The sequence below is a fragment of the Candida tropicalis genome (assembly GCF_000006335.3).
Source record: "Candida tropicalis MYA-3404 genomic scaffold supercont3.4, whole genome shotgun sequence".
Taxonomy (NCBI): Eukaryota; Fungi; Ascomycota; class Pichiomycetes; order Serinales; family Debaryomycetaceae; genus Candida; species Candida tropicalis.
In genome coordinates, this window is record NW_003020056.1 from 321,907 (window position 1) to 340,744 (window position 18,838).

The window sequence follows — 18,838 nt, forward strand, 5'->3', positions numbered from 1 at the left end:
TACGAAATCAACAAGGAAGAAGAAGAAAGAAAAAAAAATTCCAAAGCGTGGAAAAATTTTCCTTGAGAAGAATCAAAGAACCAGCTTTCACTTATTAACATTAGCAATACAGTTTATTTTATCAATTGCAAATTTCAAAGTGATATAAGAATGTTTTCAACTGCACGTCCAGATACCTTGTTTTTAGGTGCACAAAAGATTAGTGGAGATGATGTTCGTACTCAAACTGTTCTTGCAGCTCAAACAGTCGCCAATGTTGTTAAATCATCCTTAGGACCAGTTGGATTAGATAAAATGTTAGTTGATGATATTGGTGATGTTACAGTTACAAATGATGGGGCTACTATTTTATCTTTATTAGATGTTCAACATCCAGCAGGTAAAATTCTTGTTGAATTGGCTCAACAACAAGATCGTGAGGTTGGTGATGGTACTACTAGTGTAGTTATCATTGCTGCTGAATTATTAAAACGTGCTCATGAATTAGTTAGACATGGTATCCATCCAACTACAATTATCAGTGGTTATAGATTGGCTTTAAGAGAATCCATTAGATATATTAATCAAGTATTATCACAAAATGTTGATCAATTGGGTAAAGAAACACTTGTTAATATTGCTAAAACTTCAATGAGTTCGAAAATCATTGGTTCTGATTCTGATTTCTTTGGTAAGATGGTTGTTGATGCTATGTTGGCTGTTAAAACCACCAATAGTAAAGGTGAAACCAAATATCCTGTTAAAGCAGTTAATATTTTAAAAGCACATGGTAAATCTGCTTTAGAATCTGTATTAGTTGATGGTTATGCTTTGAATTGTACTGTTGCTTCTCAAGCTATGGTTAAATCAATCAAGAATGCTAAAATTGCTTGTTTGGATATTAATTTACAAAAAGCTAGAATGGCCATGGGGGTCCAAATCAATATTGAAGATCCAGATCAATTAGAAGAAATTAGAAAAAGAGAATATGGAATTATTATTGAAAGAATTCAAAAGATTTTAGCTAGTGGAGCTAATGTTATATTGACAACTAAAGGTATTGATGATTTATGTTTGAAAGAATTTGTTGAAAAGGATTGTATGGCTGTTAGACGTTGTAAAAAAGAAGATTTAAGAAGAATTGCACGTGCTACTGGTGCTACTTTGGTATCATCTTTATCTAATTTGGAAGGTGAAGAAACATTTGAATCATCTAATTTAGGATCAGCAGAAGAAGTTGTTCAAACCAGAATTAGTGATGATGAATGTATTTTAATTAAAGGTACTAAACAACATTCATCAAGTTCTATAATATTGCGTGGACCAAATGATTTCTCCTTGGATGAAATGCAAAGATCTATTCATGATTCTCTTTCTGTTGTTAAACGTACATTGGAAAGTGGACATGTTGTTCCGGGTGGTGGTGCTGTTGAAACCGCGTTGAATATTTATTTGGAAAATTTTGCCACTACAGTTGGATCTCGTGAACAATTGGCTATTGCTGAATTTGCCAATGCATTATTAGTTATTCCAAAAACATTAGCTCTGAATGCTGCTAAAGATGCTAGTGATTTAGTTGCCAAATTAAGAACTTATCATGCTGCTGCACAAATTGCTAAAACTGATGATGAAAAACGTAGGAAGTATAAGAATTATGGATTGGATTTAATTAATGGTAAAATTGTTAATGAAGCTACTAATGGTGTTTTGGAACCAACAGTATCAAAGATTAAATCATTAAAATCAGCATTAGAAGCTTGTGTTTCTATTTTAAGAATTGATACTATTATTGAAGTTCATCCTGAACCACCAAAGGAAGATCCACATGATCATTAAAAAAGAAAAAAAAAAATGGCGTCATTGTTTAAGTAGGTTTAATAATATTATTGGTTCTGTTTAATAGAAAACATTTTTTTATTGATAATTTCAAAAAACTAAGATAGATGTTGGATCAACCGAGGATCATAAAATGATTCTATAAAGATATCGTGAGATTATATAACATAATATAATATAATATAACTGTTGAATTGAATATCCTATACCCCCCAAAAAATAACTACTACTATACTACTACTAATAATAATAATATATAAAAAAAGACCATAAAAACTATACAGAACCAAAAAGAATTGAAGAATATAATAAAGGAAATTGAAAAAAAAAGAATGCAAATAGAATTGAATAATAATAATAATAATTGATAATAACAAGGGATTCAAACCTTCTTCTTCTTAAGCAACTATTCTATTAATTGATGTAGTTGATGATGTTGAAGGACCTATAAAACTCATTATTGATCTTTTCTTTTTAATCATTGGTTTAAAATTATTACCATTAGTATTGCTATTACTATTGTCATTATTGTTATTACCACTCAACATAATATTTGATTTATTAGCTAATGGAATTCTTTTTAAAGTATTATGATTATTATGATTATTACATTCATCAGTATTTAAAGAATCATTTGAATTTGAATGAGATAAAGATAAATTTGAATTTAATGAAGTTGAAGAAGAACCAATTGAATAAGTTGAAGAACCAATTGAATAATTTGAATTTGAAGATTTTTGAGATAATCTATAATAATTAATTCTTTGTAATGATTCAAATTCTTGTTGTTGTAATAATTTTGATTTTATACCAATTAAAAACGGTTGTAAAGTTATAATTAATTCATCTTGTTTAATAGTTATATTCCAATTTAATATATTAATCAATTCTCTTTCAGCTAAATTAACTTCTTCAAGATTTAATAATCCATCAGTATATTTAGTCCAATGTTTATTTAATGGTGAACTATCATTAAGTGATTTTGCAGCAACAATTAAAGCACTTAAAAATATACGATGTCTTGTTGTTTCCATACCAACTGCATTTGCAGGTAATAAATTTCGTAATTTATTTAAATAAACTAATGTTGCCATTAATGTAGGTGTTTGAACATTAGAATAAGTAATAAGATTCTTAATGAAATTAGTTAATGATATAGTTGGATTAATGGACAATATACGTGATGTTGATAAATTATGATGAAGATGACGTTGCTGTTGCTTCTTTTTCAGTGGTTTAACTTGGATGATTGAATTAGTAGTAGCTACTAAGAAATTAATCATATCCAGTGATACAGGTTGTCTTGAAAAGATTTTTAAAGCTTCTTTATCTGACATGATTTTCAAATGGTATTATATGAATTGAGTGGAATTGGATTAAATTGACTAAATGAATGAATGGATGAATGATTGAATGATCTAGGTAATATTAGGGGTAAAAAAAAGATCAATGGAAAGGGATTTGAATGGGTTTATATAAATGTATATATATAAGACAAAACACAACCCAAATAATAATAATGATAATAATAATAATAATAATAAAAAGAAGAGGATAAAAATGGTAGATAATAAATAATAATAAGAATATAAGGTTAAAACTATTAACAACAACAACAACAACCAAACTAAAAAAAAAAAAAACAGGAAATTGTAAAAATAAGATTATATTTATATGTTTTCAACAAATGTATATGAATTATGGATGAAAATTAAAAAAAAAAAAAATGGTGCAAAATTTTTTTTATTTTTTTAAAATTACTCCAAAAAGTTACAATACCAAATTAGGAAAATAATATTAACAACTGGGTCGTGTAAATGTGCAGGCTTAATTATTTTCGCGTTGTCTTTTCTACACCTTCACCCCATCGAAAGGGGGAGAGATAGGCTGGTCGTGTGTTGGTGCACAAATTTAATTTAATTTTATTTAATTTAACGTGTAACATCAACAACAGATGATGGTGAATGATGGAACCATGATGATGAAACATTACACAAGACGTGTTTTATTTGTCTTTGTTTATGCATACACTTTCAAACAAATAAACTTTTTTTTTCTCTTCTTCTTCTTCTTCTTCTGGTTCTGGTTCTTCTTTCAACTTCGAAACAGAGTTCCCAATGAATGATGAGTATATTATAAATTGAATTAAAACTTTATAAACTAAAACCAGCTAATCATTACCTCTGCTTTTTCTTTTTTTTTGCAGCTGTAAAACTATTAAATAACGCAGGGCAGGTGAGTAAAAACCCAACTCATTAATATTTACCAAGAATAAATAACCAACCAAGCCTCTATCTCTCATATACTCTTACTCCTGTCTCCTCTCGTCTCTTCTCTTCTTGTCTCGCCCCTGGTTTTAGACGATTGTTTTATTATCTTTTTTTATTTTTCAAGTCTGTGTGCTTCCCTTCCCTTCCCTTCCCTTCCCTTCCATCGGTTGGATTTCATTGTTTGTTATACGCTCATTAAAATCACCTTAATGATGTAACACAACCGTTGCACAAACATTGGTTTGTTTACAAACTTTTTATCCCTCATTACTGTGTCAATTTTTAGAGTACAATTTATATTTTTAATCCTCGTAATGTACAATTCGTGCCTGTTTTTCTTTTATATTTATTTATTTATTTATTTCTAAATTGTGACACACTCACAAGATTTATGGGTTAATATTATAAAACCGTGTCATTTGTGTATTTGTTTGTTTATGCTTCTCCACGAATTATTTCTTCGATTCTAGCCCATCACCCACTCATCATTACTTGCCACTATCACTATCATAATGTATATGTATGACCATGTATAAATCCCTTCGTTTAGTTAGTTTGGTCAATAATACACCACTCTTCTATACAACTCATTTTGCATCAACACGTGTAAGAAAACAAAGAGCAAAAAAAAAAAAAATGCGACACGTTAGAAATCTTTTTCTTTGAAACTCGCTGGCCCCCTTCCCCTTTGTCTCTCTACATACTGTACATTGCTCTCTTTCCTCTTTAGGTCTCACCTACTCTTACTTATACTGTTATTCCTGCCTTGTAATTTTATTTTTGCCTAATTCAGGCGAGCAACCAAATATCATCAACTTCACTACCATCTACAGGAACAAGAACAAGAACAAGAATGATGATGATGATGATGATGATGATGATCAATTATCAGCAACATGTTGTACAAGCATAGTTGTATATTCTCTTACATTCTATTATTCCTTAATTGAGTAAATAATTAATTACTTGCATTAACAACTCATTTATTCATTAAACCCAACAAGCTGATCTCTTTTTTTATTTACTCAATTGTATAATCCACCCCTTACTTAATCAATTGACAACTCCATTAAGTTAAATGAAAATATTTGTTCTTTTTAACACATGTATCATGAAAGATTGTTTAGATGATTCTGTATTCAACTAATACATAAATCGTAGACATCATTTCTGAATTGGGTTTAAATCACAGAAAACAGACTTTGTTGAATTGATCAACGGTCTTAATACATTCCGGGATGTTTCAATAAAATATTTATACACCCAAAATGCAAATCAACCAAAATTTCATTACAGCATCGTCAAAGAATGTAATATTAATGAATTATGTGTCCAATTGCTTTGAATAAAACACTCTCACTCATCGTTCTATACAGTGTTTCTACTTTTTGGTTCTTTATTGAAACACATCTATTTGATTTGATTTACAAGTTTTTGTTTGTAGTATTCAAGATCTTTTGTCTTGATTCAGTTAATAATTAACTAAAACTTAAGCTCAGTAGATAAACAATCTAGAACATTGTAATATCTCTCTCTCTCTCTGTGTGTGTGAGAGAGTGTGTGTGTGGCTGAATGACCACTACTTAGAGATCTCTTTGAAACTTAATTTGATACTGATCACGTGAAAGAATATATATATTCTTCGTAATTTGTTTTGTTTTTACATCTTAATAAAGTTACAGATATATAGAAAAATGACAGAGTACTTTAATTGATTGGATTGGATTGGATTGGATTGGATAGGATTGGATTAATTTACATCAGGATAATAAAAGAAAGCCAAAGCAATGATGAAATAAGTACTCAACAACATCGCACCTTCTAACCAATTACTTTCACCATCCAAAATAACCAAATTGGCAATGAAAACACTGACAAATAAAATTGCAGTTTCAAATGTGGAGAAATATAAAGACATTGGAACATCAATAATCCAACCAACCAAAACCATAAATGGAGTAACAAATATAGCGATTTGTAAAGAAGAACCAATGGCAACACCAATTGCTAAATCCATTTTATCCTTCATGGCAACAACTATAGCAGTAACATGTTCTGCTGCATTACCAACAATTGGAATAATAATTAAACCAATAAAAGTTTTAGATAATCCTGAAGTTTCAACAATTTCATCAATAGAACCAACCAAATAATCAGCACAGAAAGAAACTAAAATAGTAGTGAATAATAAAACCACCAAACCACCAGTCATACTTAAATGTTGATCTTCTTCTTGTTTTGGACCAGTTAAAACGTCATCTGAAGAATGACGACCGGTATTATTATTTGTAGAATTCAAAATTTCTTCACGAGTTGGATCTTCTTCAAATAATACTTTGTGAGTTTTCAAAGAAAACAATAAATACAACAAATAAACAAACAATAAAATAATAGAAACACCTCTTGAGAAATATAAAATCAATTCATCAGAACTACCTGGTTCAGGAAAACCATTTTTCTTTTTAGGAGAAGGCAAAGAAGCATGGAAAGCAGCTGGGATTAATAATGAAGCAGTAGCTAAAGCCATTAAACTTGCCATTGTTTGAGCAACAGTTTGATTGAAATTTTGTTGAACTCTAGTTAATCCACCAGCAACAAAACAACAACCTAAAACTAATAATAAATTACTTAAAATACTACCCAACATAGAAGCTTGAACAATTCTGACTTGATTTTCTTTTAAAGCAATAATAGAAACAATCAATTCAACTGCATTACCAAATGTAGCATTTAATAATCCACCAACTGTTTGTCCAACATGTTCACTAATTTCTTCAGTAGCAAATGCTAAAACTGAAGCTAATGGAACAATTGCAAAAAAATTCAAAGTAAATCTAGCAGTTGCACTCCATTCTAATTCTCCAGCTAATATACCTAATGGAACAAATACTAATAAATAATTAACAATTGAAGATTTAATGGTTAAAATGGTTGATTTATATAATGATTTAGTCATTCTTTCAAAAAAACTTTCTTGGTTACGAGAACCTCCTAAAAGTGGTAAGTCACTCATGATGAAGGGATGATACTGTTATTCCTTATGGTAGTTTATCTAATATGATTAGATAAATAAGTTAAAAAAAAAACAATTGATTAAATAAAGAAGAATATGTTTAGTTTAACAAAAACAAAAAAAAAAAATTCGTCTTGGGGCGGACAGGACAGGACAGGAATTTCAGCAAGGAAGGAAGGACGATTGATTAAAGAAAGAAGATTTACTGTACAATTTATTCGTTTCTGTTTCTGTGAGAGAGAGAGAGATGCTGCGTGTTTTTTTTTTTTTTTTTCTTCTGGCATTTGGTTGTCTGAAAATGGGTTGCTAGTTTCAGAACACAACAACAGGCAGGCAGGAAAGAGAGGGAATTTCCCTTTTGACGATTGCTACAATCACATTTCCACCTTCGTAACATACCCATCCGTCGCTTCCCCCTCCCCTTGTTGAAATCATCAGAGGGGAAGTTATAAATAATCAACTATTACTTATATTCATATTCATATTCATATTCATATTCATAGCCACAATATCTATTCTCACTCATCTCTTCATCAAGGTCTCAACCAATGCATATCTCAAATCTGGGGCTTAAATTAACAACAAGACTTTGAAAAAAAAAAAAGAAAAAACGAAGAATAATCAGAGGTTCAAAACCCAAGTAATCTGAATACTCTTCAAACAAACTGTAATCCATATTCTATGATATCAATTGTAATATATTATAGTTATTCATCACGTGACACAGCTAATTTGCCTCCTCCCCATTAAATATAAATCAAGAAAATCTCGTATTCTTTAATTATTATAGAATATAAAACTTTAACCATATTCTGTATACTTATACTGATATACTCTCTCTCTCTCTCTCTCACTTCTCTCCCCTTGAATGTAATTCTTGGCAATGTATAGATGCAATATCTTACATAATTTCTATTATCTTATATAATCAATTAACTATTTGAAAATTTCATCATGAATATCAACTAATTTCATTATAAAATACAATCAACTCAACTCAACTCAACTCAACTCTATTACAATTCATTTTACTGATATTATACGATATCAGGCGCAGTTGTCCTTCCGATACTTCCATTACATTTACTGACACAATAATCATAATTGTCTTTACACGTGATTTTACGTCATCATGAATATTCATAATTGTATCAAAAAACAAACATGTCATTAAAAAAAAAAACCAGTATGTAAATATAATTATATAAAGAGAAACAAACTCAACTATTCTTCAGCATTTTAAAAAGCAGTGTCCAATGGAGACAAGACTTCTTTACCACTGTAGAATTTAATAGTCTTTTTGGCATTTTCAGCAATGTTTTCTGGAGTGAAACCAAAGTATTTGTACAAATCAGCAGCTTTACCAGAGGCACCAAATCTGTTAATACCCATGTGTTCATGAGCATATTTAGACCAACCAAAAGTAGTCATGACTTCAACAGAAAGAATTGGAACACCATCTGGCAAGACAGATTTTCTGTATTCATAAGATTGTTTATCAAAAGTAAAGAAATCTGGTAAAGAAACAACATTAGCTTTAATACCTTCTTTACCCAATTCTTCAGCAGCAGCAACACTGATGGAAACTTCAGAACCAGAGGAAACAATGATAACATCTGGTTTGTCTTGTTTAACCAAAGTGTAACCACCTTTCAAGGTGTTTTCAATAGAAGAACCTTCCAAGTGTGGCAAGTTTTGTCTAGTCAAAGCAATAACAGCTGGGTGATCAGTAGATTCAATGGCAGAAGCATAAGCACCAGAAACTTCATTACCATCAGCTGGTCTCCAGACAGACAAGTTTGGAATAGCTCTGAAATGAGCCAAAGTTTCAATAGGTTGATGGGTTGGACCATCTTCACCCAAACCAATGGAATCATGGGTGGCAACCCAAATGACTGGGTGGTGAGACAAAGCAGATAATCTCAAGGCACCAGCAGCATAAGAAACAAAGTTCAAGAAAGTACCACCATAGTTCTTGTAGTTGGCACCAAAGGCAGCAATACCATTCATAATAGCACCCATACCGTGTTCTCTGACACCATATCTGATGTAAACACCATCGTAATCACCTAAACCAGTAGATGGTGGTTGGAAATCAACAGAACCAGTAGCTCTAGTCAAGTTAGAACCAGTCAAATCGGCAGAACCACCAATGAATTCTGGAATGTGTCCGTGCAAAGCGTTAATGACATTTTCAGACAATTTTCTGGTAGCCAATGGTTGGTCAGCTGGGGTGTAGGTTGGCAAGTATTGTCTCCAGTTGTCTGGCAATTTACCATCCAATCTTCTTTGGACTTCAGCACCTTCTTTTGGATACTTTTGTTTATATTCAGCAAATTTAGCTTCCCATTCCTTTTGGTATTTTTGTTTTTCAGCAATGTGGTCAGCATAGAATTTGGCAACTTCTTCTGGAATGTAGAAAGAAGAATCTTCTGGGAAACCCCAACTCTTCTTCAATTGTTTAAGATCATCAGCCTTCAATGGGGAACCATGGACATCGTGGGTACCTTGTTTCAAGGAACCGTAACCAATAATGGTTCTCAATCTAATCAAAGTTGGTTTGTTAGTGGATTTCTTAGCTTCTTCAATAGCCTTGGCAATACCTTCAAGATCAGTGTCACCTTTTTCAACTTCAAGAACATTCCAACCATAAGCTCTGTATCTTTCTGGAACATTTTCAGTGAAGGAAACGGCAGTGTCACCATCAATGGAGATTCTGTTGTCATCCCAGAAGGCAATCAAGTTGTTCAATTGCAAGTGACCAGCCAAAGAGGAGGCTTCAGAAGAGACACCTTCCATCAAACAACCATCACCAAGGAAAGCATAGACATAAGAGTCGGAAAGAGTAATGTCATCCTTGTTGTAAGTGGCAGCAAATTGTTTTTGAGCAATAGCCATACCAACAGCATTACAAATACCTTGACCCAATGGACCAGTGGTAACATCAACACCAGCAGTGTCGGTAGCTTCTGGGTGACCTGGAGTCTTTGAACCCAATTGTCTAAATTGTTTCAAATCTTCAACAGTCAAATCGTAACCAAACAAAACCAACAAGGAGTACAACAAAGCACAAGCGTGACCGTTAGACAAAACAAATCTGTCTCTGTTGATCCAGTTTGGATCCTTTGGGTTGAATTTCATGTTCTTCCAAAGAACGTGGGCGGCTGGAGCCAAACCCAATGGAGCACCTGGGTGACCAGAGTTGGCAGATGCAACGGCATCAACAGCTAAACCTCTGATGGTGCTGATAGCTAATTCGTCAATTGATGGCATATTTGATAATTAATTATTTAATAGGTAAATGATTATTCTTTAAAAAAAAAAAACAAAAAATTTGAAAAATTTGAAGTGGGGGGGATAAATACAAATAAAATTCTATAGTTTCAAACAAACAAAAAAATAATGATAATATAAAAATCTAATTGAATTTAAATTGAATCAACAAATTATTCCAATGGTGATATGTGATGAATAAAGAAAAAAAAAAAGGGAAGAAGATATGTGAATTGATATGTAATTCAAATAAATAAAAAAAGGAAAAGTAAAAGAAAGAAATCAATTTAAAAAAAAAAGTTCAACAAGAGGGACAAGACCAGGTCTATTTAAATTAAAAAAATTTTTTTAATTTCAATTTCCTTCTCCTTGTTGGTGAAAAAAAAAAAAAAAAAATTCATTACACACACAAATAAACTATGAGGGAGTCTATATGAGTCTGGCTTACATAATTTTACATTATACCGTTTTTCCTTTTTGTTGTAGTTGTAGTTGTTGTTGTTGTACCCATCAAGTGGAAATTGACCGACCGGAATTCTTATTTTGTGGGTTATTGTGCACATGTACACGACCACACATTACAATAAGAATTACTAATAAATTACTAGCACAGATTGTACAATTGCCATCTTTCATTCTTTCATTTGCAGGTTTTCTTTATCCTTAATTTCTTTTTCGACTTTCGACTTTCGAGGGCAGGTCAATTTGCTTAGATCTAGTTTATAAGTGCTTTGCTTGCTCTCTATGTGGGTGAGTGAGTGAGTGATAAATTTTCCAACTGCCGTTGTTGAATTATATATTATCAATAGCTAAGAACAAAATGAAAGAATGAAAAAAAAGAACATTACTTGGGTAAGTCCCTCTTTGTCATGCTAAAATTAAACTGGTTAATATTTCTGTTTGTTCTGCGTTTGACGTGGTAATGATTTGTAGATTTACTCATTGGTTACTAAACATTTGTATTAAACGGTCGTGTTTTTTTGCTTTGCCCTCCCCCCCTCTATCTATCTATCTCTCTGTGCCCAACTGTTTTATTTTTCTTGATTTCTCATAATTCCTTTTCCTACCCTCGGAATACGTCATTCTCGAATCACTTTTGATTGCTCCTTAAAAAATTCATTCACTGATTCATTCCTATGGATCAAGAAGGTTTCTTAATAAGCTCTCTTACATCATTATTACTAAAAAAGAAAAGTACTATAGTTTTTCTTTTTATTCTTTTATGATTAACAAACTGAACTACTAGAAATGCATGGGTTAATTGGTAATTCTTGCTGTGTACTTGCCCCTATTCATTAATGCATATGTTGCTATTTAATCTAATGGTTATTCAACATAATCTTGCCATTACTACCAACAACTAACACTCCCAGGTGATCCGAAAACTGTCAATTCTTACTTTTTGTTAACTCGAGTCAAAAAAAAAAACAAAACAACTATAATTCCTGTAAATAGTAATAAGGTATTAGAGCTTGACTGTGAAAAAAAAAAAAAAATTAATACAAATTTCCGAACTTGCATCTCTCCGAAAGTGAATGAGAAACAATTAAATTACAATACTATTTCTCCTTAATGTACGGCTATCGGTTTAATTGACAATTCTTTGAATATATTTCCAAATAATGAAAACCATTCAATGAATTGTCAATTATTTCTTTTTCATTTTCTTATATCTCTTTTGAGTCCTATGGAGATGCGTTAAAAAACTCCGAATCTAGAATTCATAGATATATATACACACATACATTGTTATCCGCGGATTTGTCAAATTTTTGTGATTCATTATCATCATTATCAATTCTACTAGTATGTTGAACCATTCAACTAATTAAACAAGTTATCATTGGAATAGTTTCCCCTTATATTAAACTCAATTGAATCATATTACACCACACACACACAAATCATAATCAATTGAATCAATATTATCATTGCTGATGGAGATAAAAAAGTGAAAAAAAATTATACAGTATGTTTTATCAGCCAAATCCACACGACCATTCAAAATGCTGCATGTTTATTTTTTTTTTTTTTCACACTCATTTGGATTTTTCAATTAAATCTAATTCTTGCATATAAAAAACCGTTTCATGTAAGTTCTAAATCATTTCAATCTTGGGTGAATATTCTACATTATTTTACTCTGTGTAAATAATCATTTTGCTTCTTCTTAGATTTCAATGGGAAAACATTAAATGACAATATGACTCATAGATAATTCGCACAAACATATTATACAATTGAGTGAAAATCACTTGGAAACGAACATCTGAATTTTCCTAAAAAAAAAAAAAAAAAAGATAAAGAATCTATACAAATGGACTACTTGTTCTACCAATATCAGAATCAACATCTGAATCAGTATCAAATTCCGAATCTTCTTCTTCAATTCTATCAACATTTATATCAACCAACCTGGCCTGAGCTCTAATAGCCGTTGTTGTGGTTGATTGTTGAATTTCTGGATCTATTGAAACAATAGAAATAGAATCTGTATACAACAGATCTATTTCTGATGAAAAAATCAGTCGAGTATTACTTGGATTAGGTACAACTGTTACTCCTGGAATATAAGCAATTGGAAGAATATTTGAAGCATTGGAAAATGAAGTAGCAACAGAATTACGATTTGAAGGTTCAAGAAATTGTGGATTCCCTGGTTGTTGAAATGATTGCATTGGTTGAAATTGTTGTTGTTGTTGTAAAATTTGTAATTGTCTTTGTTGTCTTTGTTGTCTTTGCATTCTTAATTGTTTTTGACGTTGTTGTTGTGATTTAGTTGTTCTAGTAAATGATTCATACGAACTTACTCTTCTAGTACGTCCACCTGGTCTTCTTGGTGCTAATGTACGTGTAGCTCCCGCAGCTGCTCCAGCACCAGCTCCTATAGTACCAGCCCCAACAGCCCCAACACCAGTTAAACCATTTCTAGGAGAAGGACCACCGGCTATTGTTCCATTGACACCAGGAGAAGGACTTAAAGCTGAAAGATTTGAGTTTGAAGTAGTATTTTGACTTGTATTAAGTGCACTTCCATGAGGAGAAGAAATCATACCTGGGGATTCCAGATCCAAAGCACTTTCATCTTCATCATCCCAAAATTCTTCATCATCTTTTTCATCATAATATTCAATTCTACGTTTTTTATAAATCAAAACATAATAAAGGATCCCAGCAATTAATGCAATAAATGCCAAACCTCCAATAACTCCTCCAACAATACCTCCAATAGGTGTAGTTTTTTTCGATACTATAGTTGCACAATAATATTCTTGACATGAATTACAAGTTTGTGAAGATAATTCACATTGTTGACCAGATGGACAACTAGGACATGAACCTGCTGAACTTGGACATTCTACACATCCATTAGAATCACGTTTTAGTAGTTCCTTATCAAATTCTGTCTGTATATAACTTGTTACTAACATTGGTAAGTGATATTTAGGTGGAAAAAAAAAAAATTAAAATAAAAAAATGGGACGTGTTTTAATTGACGAGAATTTTCTTATTGCAAATAAAGGAAACAAACAAAAAATAAAAAGGGGAAAAAAAAACGTGTGAGTCTGTATGTGAAAATGAAAAAGATATCCACAGGTGAAATCTTTATAAATAAATATAATGAAAATGATATCCCTTATATTGAAAGAAATCGTAAGAATAAAAAAAAAAGACAAAGAAGTCCACTTTCTTATATATATAAAAAGAAAGAAAGAAAAAAAAAAATCTCAAGTGAAGATTTACGATTTGTTTTATATTATCACTACTCAGCCAAAAGACAATTAGAAAATCAAGAAGGAGAGAAAGAGAGAAGGAGAAAAAAAAATAGACAATTTTATTTTTGATCACTTATACACGTCCTTTCTTCTTCGTTTTTTTTTTTTTTATTTCTTTTTTCAGGTAATTAAAACACCACCATCACCATTGTCATTATATCAATAAGGGGGGAGGGGACAGCGTCTAATAACAATAGAACATGATCCTATTATTGTCAACATCATCCTTCTGTCTAGTATTACGTTAAGATCAATACCAATATCATCAACGGTTCTATTATTCTGTGTATTACTCTCTTTTATTTCAAATTTTCCCCTTTCCCTTTCCCTTGATCATGACGATGAAATGATAGTGATATTGGACAATAAATGTAAATAAATATAAAAAAAAATCTACAAGGCGAAAATGTACGTTATGCTTATGCTTATGCTTATTATCTTATTCTTTTTTTTCATTAAAGTGTAAATATATAATAGAATACAACCAATTTGTACTTTTAATAGATTTATACCGTAGATCAAATCTAGAAACATTATATATGTAACAAAGAGAGAGAGAGAGAGAGAGAGAAATACGCTATACTTGCACATGAAATTATCATTATTCGTCATATCACTTCTAGACCAATTTAACCTAAAACTACTATATTAATATCATCACTAGGTGTTTGGTTTTACTTTCATGTTTATTGATTATTCACAACACCCTTAATTGATTCAATTATCAAAATTCAAATCATTCTTTACACGAGTGTGTGTATATTCATCATTTTATTGTGTTTGTTTGTTTCTATCAATACCTCAAACAATAGCGTTTCAGATTTCTTTTATATTTTTTGTTCCTGACACAAAATGACAACAGAAAATATGATTCTGAAACAAATGGTTTATTGATTCAAACACATTCTGTATGTACGATAATAGATACCCTGTTTGCACATTGTTTGTTGTATTGTATTGTGCATAATAATCTCATGTCTCTCTCTCTCTCTGTGTTTCTCTCAAAATTTAACTACTTTTCTTCTTCTGCTGCTGCTGCTGCTGCTGCTGTTGTCCCCCCTTATTGTAGTTATGTAAAGTTACTCTCATCGAGTAAAATGCACATATACATATATATTGACGGGATTTTTTTTTTTTTTTTTTTTTGTGATAGAATTGTATGTTACCCCTTTATTCATCAGTCGTCAATTTAATATCATCAACATATCATGGTGACGACCTTCATCTCATCATCATTAAATCTGTTATAAATTAAACAATTCTAACTCCAAACATACCTTTTTATTGATTGTAATAGATTAATAATAATACAAATATATATTTATATTTACTAAGTGTATATATGCAAAAAAAAACATAACAATAATATATATATATATATATATATATATATATATAGCAATTAATAATAATAATAACAACGATAATTAAAACAAACTAATAACCTATATGAACCTTGTTTTTGATTTTGTTTTAAAAAGTTTGTCTCTTTTCTTTGACAAATTTATAATTTTCTCTTCTACGTGTTAACCACGTCTTTTCATAATCAAAATACTTGTAATTATCACTTTCTTCACTTATTTCAGCAACCACATTATTACTATTAATACTATCAACTGATCCATTACTTTCATCTTCTTTTGCAACCATAGACATTGTTCTATGTTTCTTATGACTATCTTTCAAAAACCATTGATTAAATTCAGTATTAAATATCCATCCTCTTTTTGATAATTCTTTTGCAGCATTATATTTGGCAAAATTATCTATATCTTCTCCACCTCCACCATAGTAGAAACAGAAAAATAATGTATCATTATCAAATTTCTTCATATAACTACCACTATTCAATTCATACATTGGCTCTTGAGGATAATCAATCAGTGATGGATGAACATTTATTGGATTATATTGTCTAGGTTTTTCTGAATCATATGAATCAGGACAATTCAACAATGAATTCTCCAATAAATTACTTATCGAAGTCAATGGTAATGGATCATTTAATCTACTTTGAGTAACATTTATAATACGTGAAATGGTGTCATTGAATATTTTGTTTTCAGCACTAACAGCTGGCAGTTGTGATCTACTACTATTTGTTTGTAAATCACTATTTGTCAATTTAGAATGAGCAATTGATGGAGAAGCAGACGCCGATTTCATATTAGAATTGAATGAAGCTTCATGGTTTAATCCTGGTGGTAATACTTTAGCAGAAATAGGAGTATTGTTACTTGTAGATGGTGATGCTGAACGATTACTAGAAGTATCATTGTTACCACCACTTGTAGTTACACCACTATTATTTGCTGCCTGTTGAGCAGCTTTAATAACATTAGAATATGAATTGGCTGTTGTAATTGGTGGAGGTGCTGGTGCTGGTGTCACAACAGGTTTCAATTTCTTTACCGGAGTAGAAGACGACGAATTTGACGATGGTGTATTGTTGTTGTTATTATTATTATTATTCTGATCGGATATTCCTTTAACTTGAGCAATTGGGGAGTTATTAGATGTGTTATTACTAGCAGGTGGAGTATTTTTGGCTTGTTGTTGTTGTTGTTGTTGTTTTTCTCTTTCTTTTCTTTCTTCTTCTTGTTTCTTTCTTTCTTCTTCCCTTTTTCTTTCATCTTCAGTTTCAGCAGCCATTTGTGCCAATGAACCTTCCACTTCCACTTCATCTTCCTCTTCTTCAACATCCAATTGATCATAAAACTCATCATACTCCACGTAATCTTCATCTTGATTATTTTCAACATAATAATCCAAATCATCTTTAATATCATCAATTCTGGCAGGATCTAATTTATCATTATCTAAATTTTCCAAAATTTCTTCCAATTTATTTATATGATTATTATTTCTTTCCATTTTATATTTAACATCATCAATGGATTGTTGTACTGAACTACCACCTTTTCTTTTCAGTTGACTACTCAAAGAATCCAATTCTTGATCCAAATCTTCATTTTGATTATTCAATTCATCAATAACTCCATTAATATAAGTACACGCTTCTTGATATTTGGCATCATCACCAAATCTGGATCGTTTTTGTTGAGTTTGTAATTCTAAACCTTCATTAGAAAATTGTTTAATCTTCAGAGCTTTTTCCAATTCTTTAAATTGATCCATAGCATGTTCAATCTTGGTACGGTTTTCTTGTAATACATTTTTATCCAATTTAATGCTACTATCACCTAACCATTGTTTTAATTGATCTCTCAGTCTTTGTAATTTCTTCAACTCTTTCTTCAAATCATTCTCCAATTTATCTCGTTGAGAAGGTACTTCACAAACATTGATTTTCTCTTTAATATCATCAAATATTTGAAGACCTTCAGAAATTTTTTTATTTAATTTATCAAATTCTTGTTGTAGTTTTCTAGCACTCATACTAATGATTTAGCCCTTTCTTTCCAAAATTAAAATAAAATTGTAAGTTTTGAATTGTGTTTTATCGGGGGGAGGAGGAGGAATGGTGGTTGTAAAATGAATTGTTCGATTAGGGCAAAATTTTTCTCTCTCTTTTCTTCTCTGTTTATTACAAAAAATTAAAACAAGTTTTCCATTTTCAACAACTCAATAAAAAAAAGAGAGAGAAAAATTGATCACCAATACACGACTTATAATTTTAACATCTAATGAAAAAGAGGGGGGATTATAATTCAACATTTCAAAAACACATATATATATAATATTATAAACTCTCTAATCTAAAGTACCAATTTCTTGAATTAAGAATTGATCAGCAAAATGGCAAATTTGTTTATAATTATATTCAAATCCATCAATACCTCCATAATAAGGATCATCAACAATAGTTTTAAAACCACTATTTTTATCATTCCAATGACCAAATAATTCAACAATAACTTTTGAATTTTTAGGTTTTATTTGATTTAAATTACTTATATTAGCTTGATCCATACCTATAATATAATCAAAATCTTCAAAATCTGAAGTATTTATTTGTTGAGCATAATGATCAACTGGTACATTATGTTTTTTACAAGTTTTAACTGATCTTGAATCTGGAGTTTCTCCAATATGCCATCCACTTGTACCAAATGAATCAATTCTTTTAAAAAATTTAGAATATCCTTGTAATTCAACTTGATGTTTAAAAATAGCTTCTGCCATAGGTGAACGACATCTTTCAAAAAAGTTAGTATAAAAAAAAATCAAATTTCAATCAATGATTCATCACTTTAATATTAAATAATAGGTTAATCTAGATAAAAAAAAAAAAGAAAAAAACATACATGTTACCTAAACATACAAAAGCAACAGATATTTGCTTTTCTTTAGGATCAAACTTAGGTGCCATGATAATAATATATTTATTAATTCTTGTTCTAATACTGGAACAAAAACTTACTTGGATAGTTTGTTTTTGTTGACAGGAATTATAATCTCAATCTTTTTTTTTTTCTTCTTCTTCTTCTTCTTGTACTTCTTGTCTTTTTTGGTTGCGCTCGGTATTATTGTTCTTACGTGCTCTACGTCGTGGCATGAACTTCATACGGGCTGCGTAGCATAGCGGTATGAAGTGAGTTTTTTTTGGCACCAATTCGAGATGATTCTACCACCACCATGGATTCAATATCATTTTCAGAGTTCATAACACACTCGTGGGGGGGGGGGGAGAGGGGGAGAGAATTTCCCGTGTGACCAATATCATTATT

The 18,838-nt window shown here is 30.8% G+C and overlaps 7 protein-coding genes across 7 annotated transcripts; 1 reads left to right on the forward strand and 6 right to left on the reverse strand. All coding sequences in view use genetic code 12, as the record gives it.

Annotated features, from left to right (window-relative positions):
* Window positions 1–150: 150 nt before the first annotated feature.
* Window positions 151–1,815, forward strand: TCP1 (chaperonin-containing T-complex alpha subunit; the record flags this gene model as incomplete). The annotated part of the gene is made up of 1 exon (XM_002548826.1): window positions 151–1,815. One exon carries the CDS (start codon window positions 151–153, stop codon window positions 1,813–1,815), a length of 1,665 nt encoding a protein of 554 aa, XP_002548872.1.
* Window positions 1,816–2,213: 398 nt separating this feature from the next.
* PCL2 (cyclin) lies at window positions 2,214–3,152 on the reverse strand (the record flags this gene model as incomplete). Its single annotated transcript, XM_002548827.1, has 1 exon — window positions 2,214–3,152. One exon carries the CDS (start codon window positions 3,150–3,152, stop codon window positions 2,214–2,216), a length of 939 nt encoding a protein of 312 aa, XP_002548873.1.
* Window positions 3,153–5,835: 2,683 nt separating this feature from the next.
* Window positions 5,836–7,098, reverse strand: VCX1 (Vcx1p; the record flags this gene model as incomplete). Its single annotated transcript, XM_002548828.1, has 1 exon — window positions 5,836–7,098. One exon carries the CDS (start codon window positions 7,096–7,098, stop codon window positions 5,836–5,838), a length of 1,263 nt encoding a protein of 420 aa, XP_002548874.1.
* A 1,239-nt stretch (window positions 7,099–8,337) lies between these two features.
* Window positions 8,338–10,371, reverse strand: TKL1 (transketolase; the record flags this gene model as incomplete). The annotated part of the gene is made up of 1 exon (XM_002548829.1): window positions 8,338–10,371. The coding sequence occupies one exon, from the start codon at window positions 10,369–10,371 to the stop codon at window positions 8,338–8,340; it is 2,034 nt and encodes a 677-aa protein (XP_002548875.1).
* A 2,309-nt stretch (window positions 10,372–12,680) lies between these two features.
* OPY2 (Opy2p) lies at window positions 12,681–13,802 on the reverse strand (the record flags this gene model as incomplete). Its single annotated transcript, XM_002548830.1, has 1 exon — window positions 12,681–13,802. The coding sequence occupies one exon, from the start codon at window positions 13,800–13,802 to the stop codon at window positions 12,681–12,683; it is 1,122 nt and encodes a 373-aa protein (XP_002548876.1).
* A 1,818-nt stretch (window positions 13,803–15,620) lies between these two features.
* Window positions 15,621–17,546, reverse strand: NOT5 (CCR4-NOT core subunit; the record flags this gene model as incomplete). The annotated part of the gene is made up of 1 exon (XM_002548831.1): window positions 15,621–17,546. One exon carries the CDS (start codon window positions 17,544–17,546, stop codon window positions 15,621–15,623), a length of 1,926 nt encoding a protein of 641 aa, XP_002548877.1.
* Window positions 17,547–17,861: 315 nt separating this feature from the next.
* LTP1 (tyrosine protein phosphatase) lies at window positions 17,862–18,293 on the reverse strand (the record flags this gene model as incomplete). Its single annotated transcript, XM_002548832.1, has 1 exon — window positions 17,862–18,293. The coding sequence occupies one exon, from the start codon at window positions 18,291–18,293 to the stop codon at window positions 17,862–17,864; it is 432 nt and encodes a 143-aa protein (XP_002548878.1).
* Window positions 18,294–18,838: the final 545 nt, after the last annotated feature.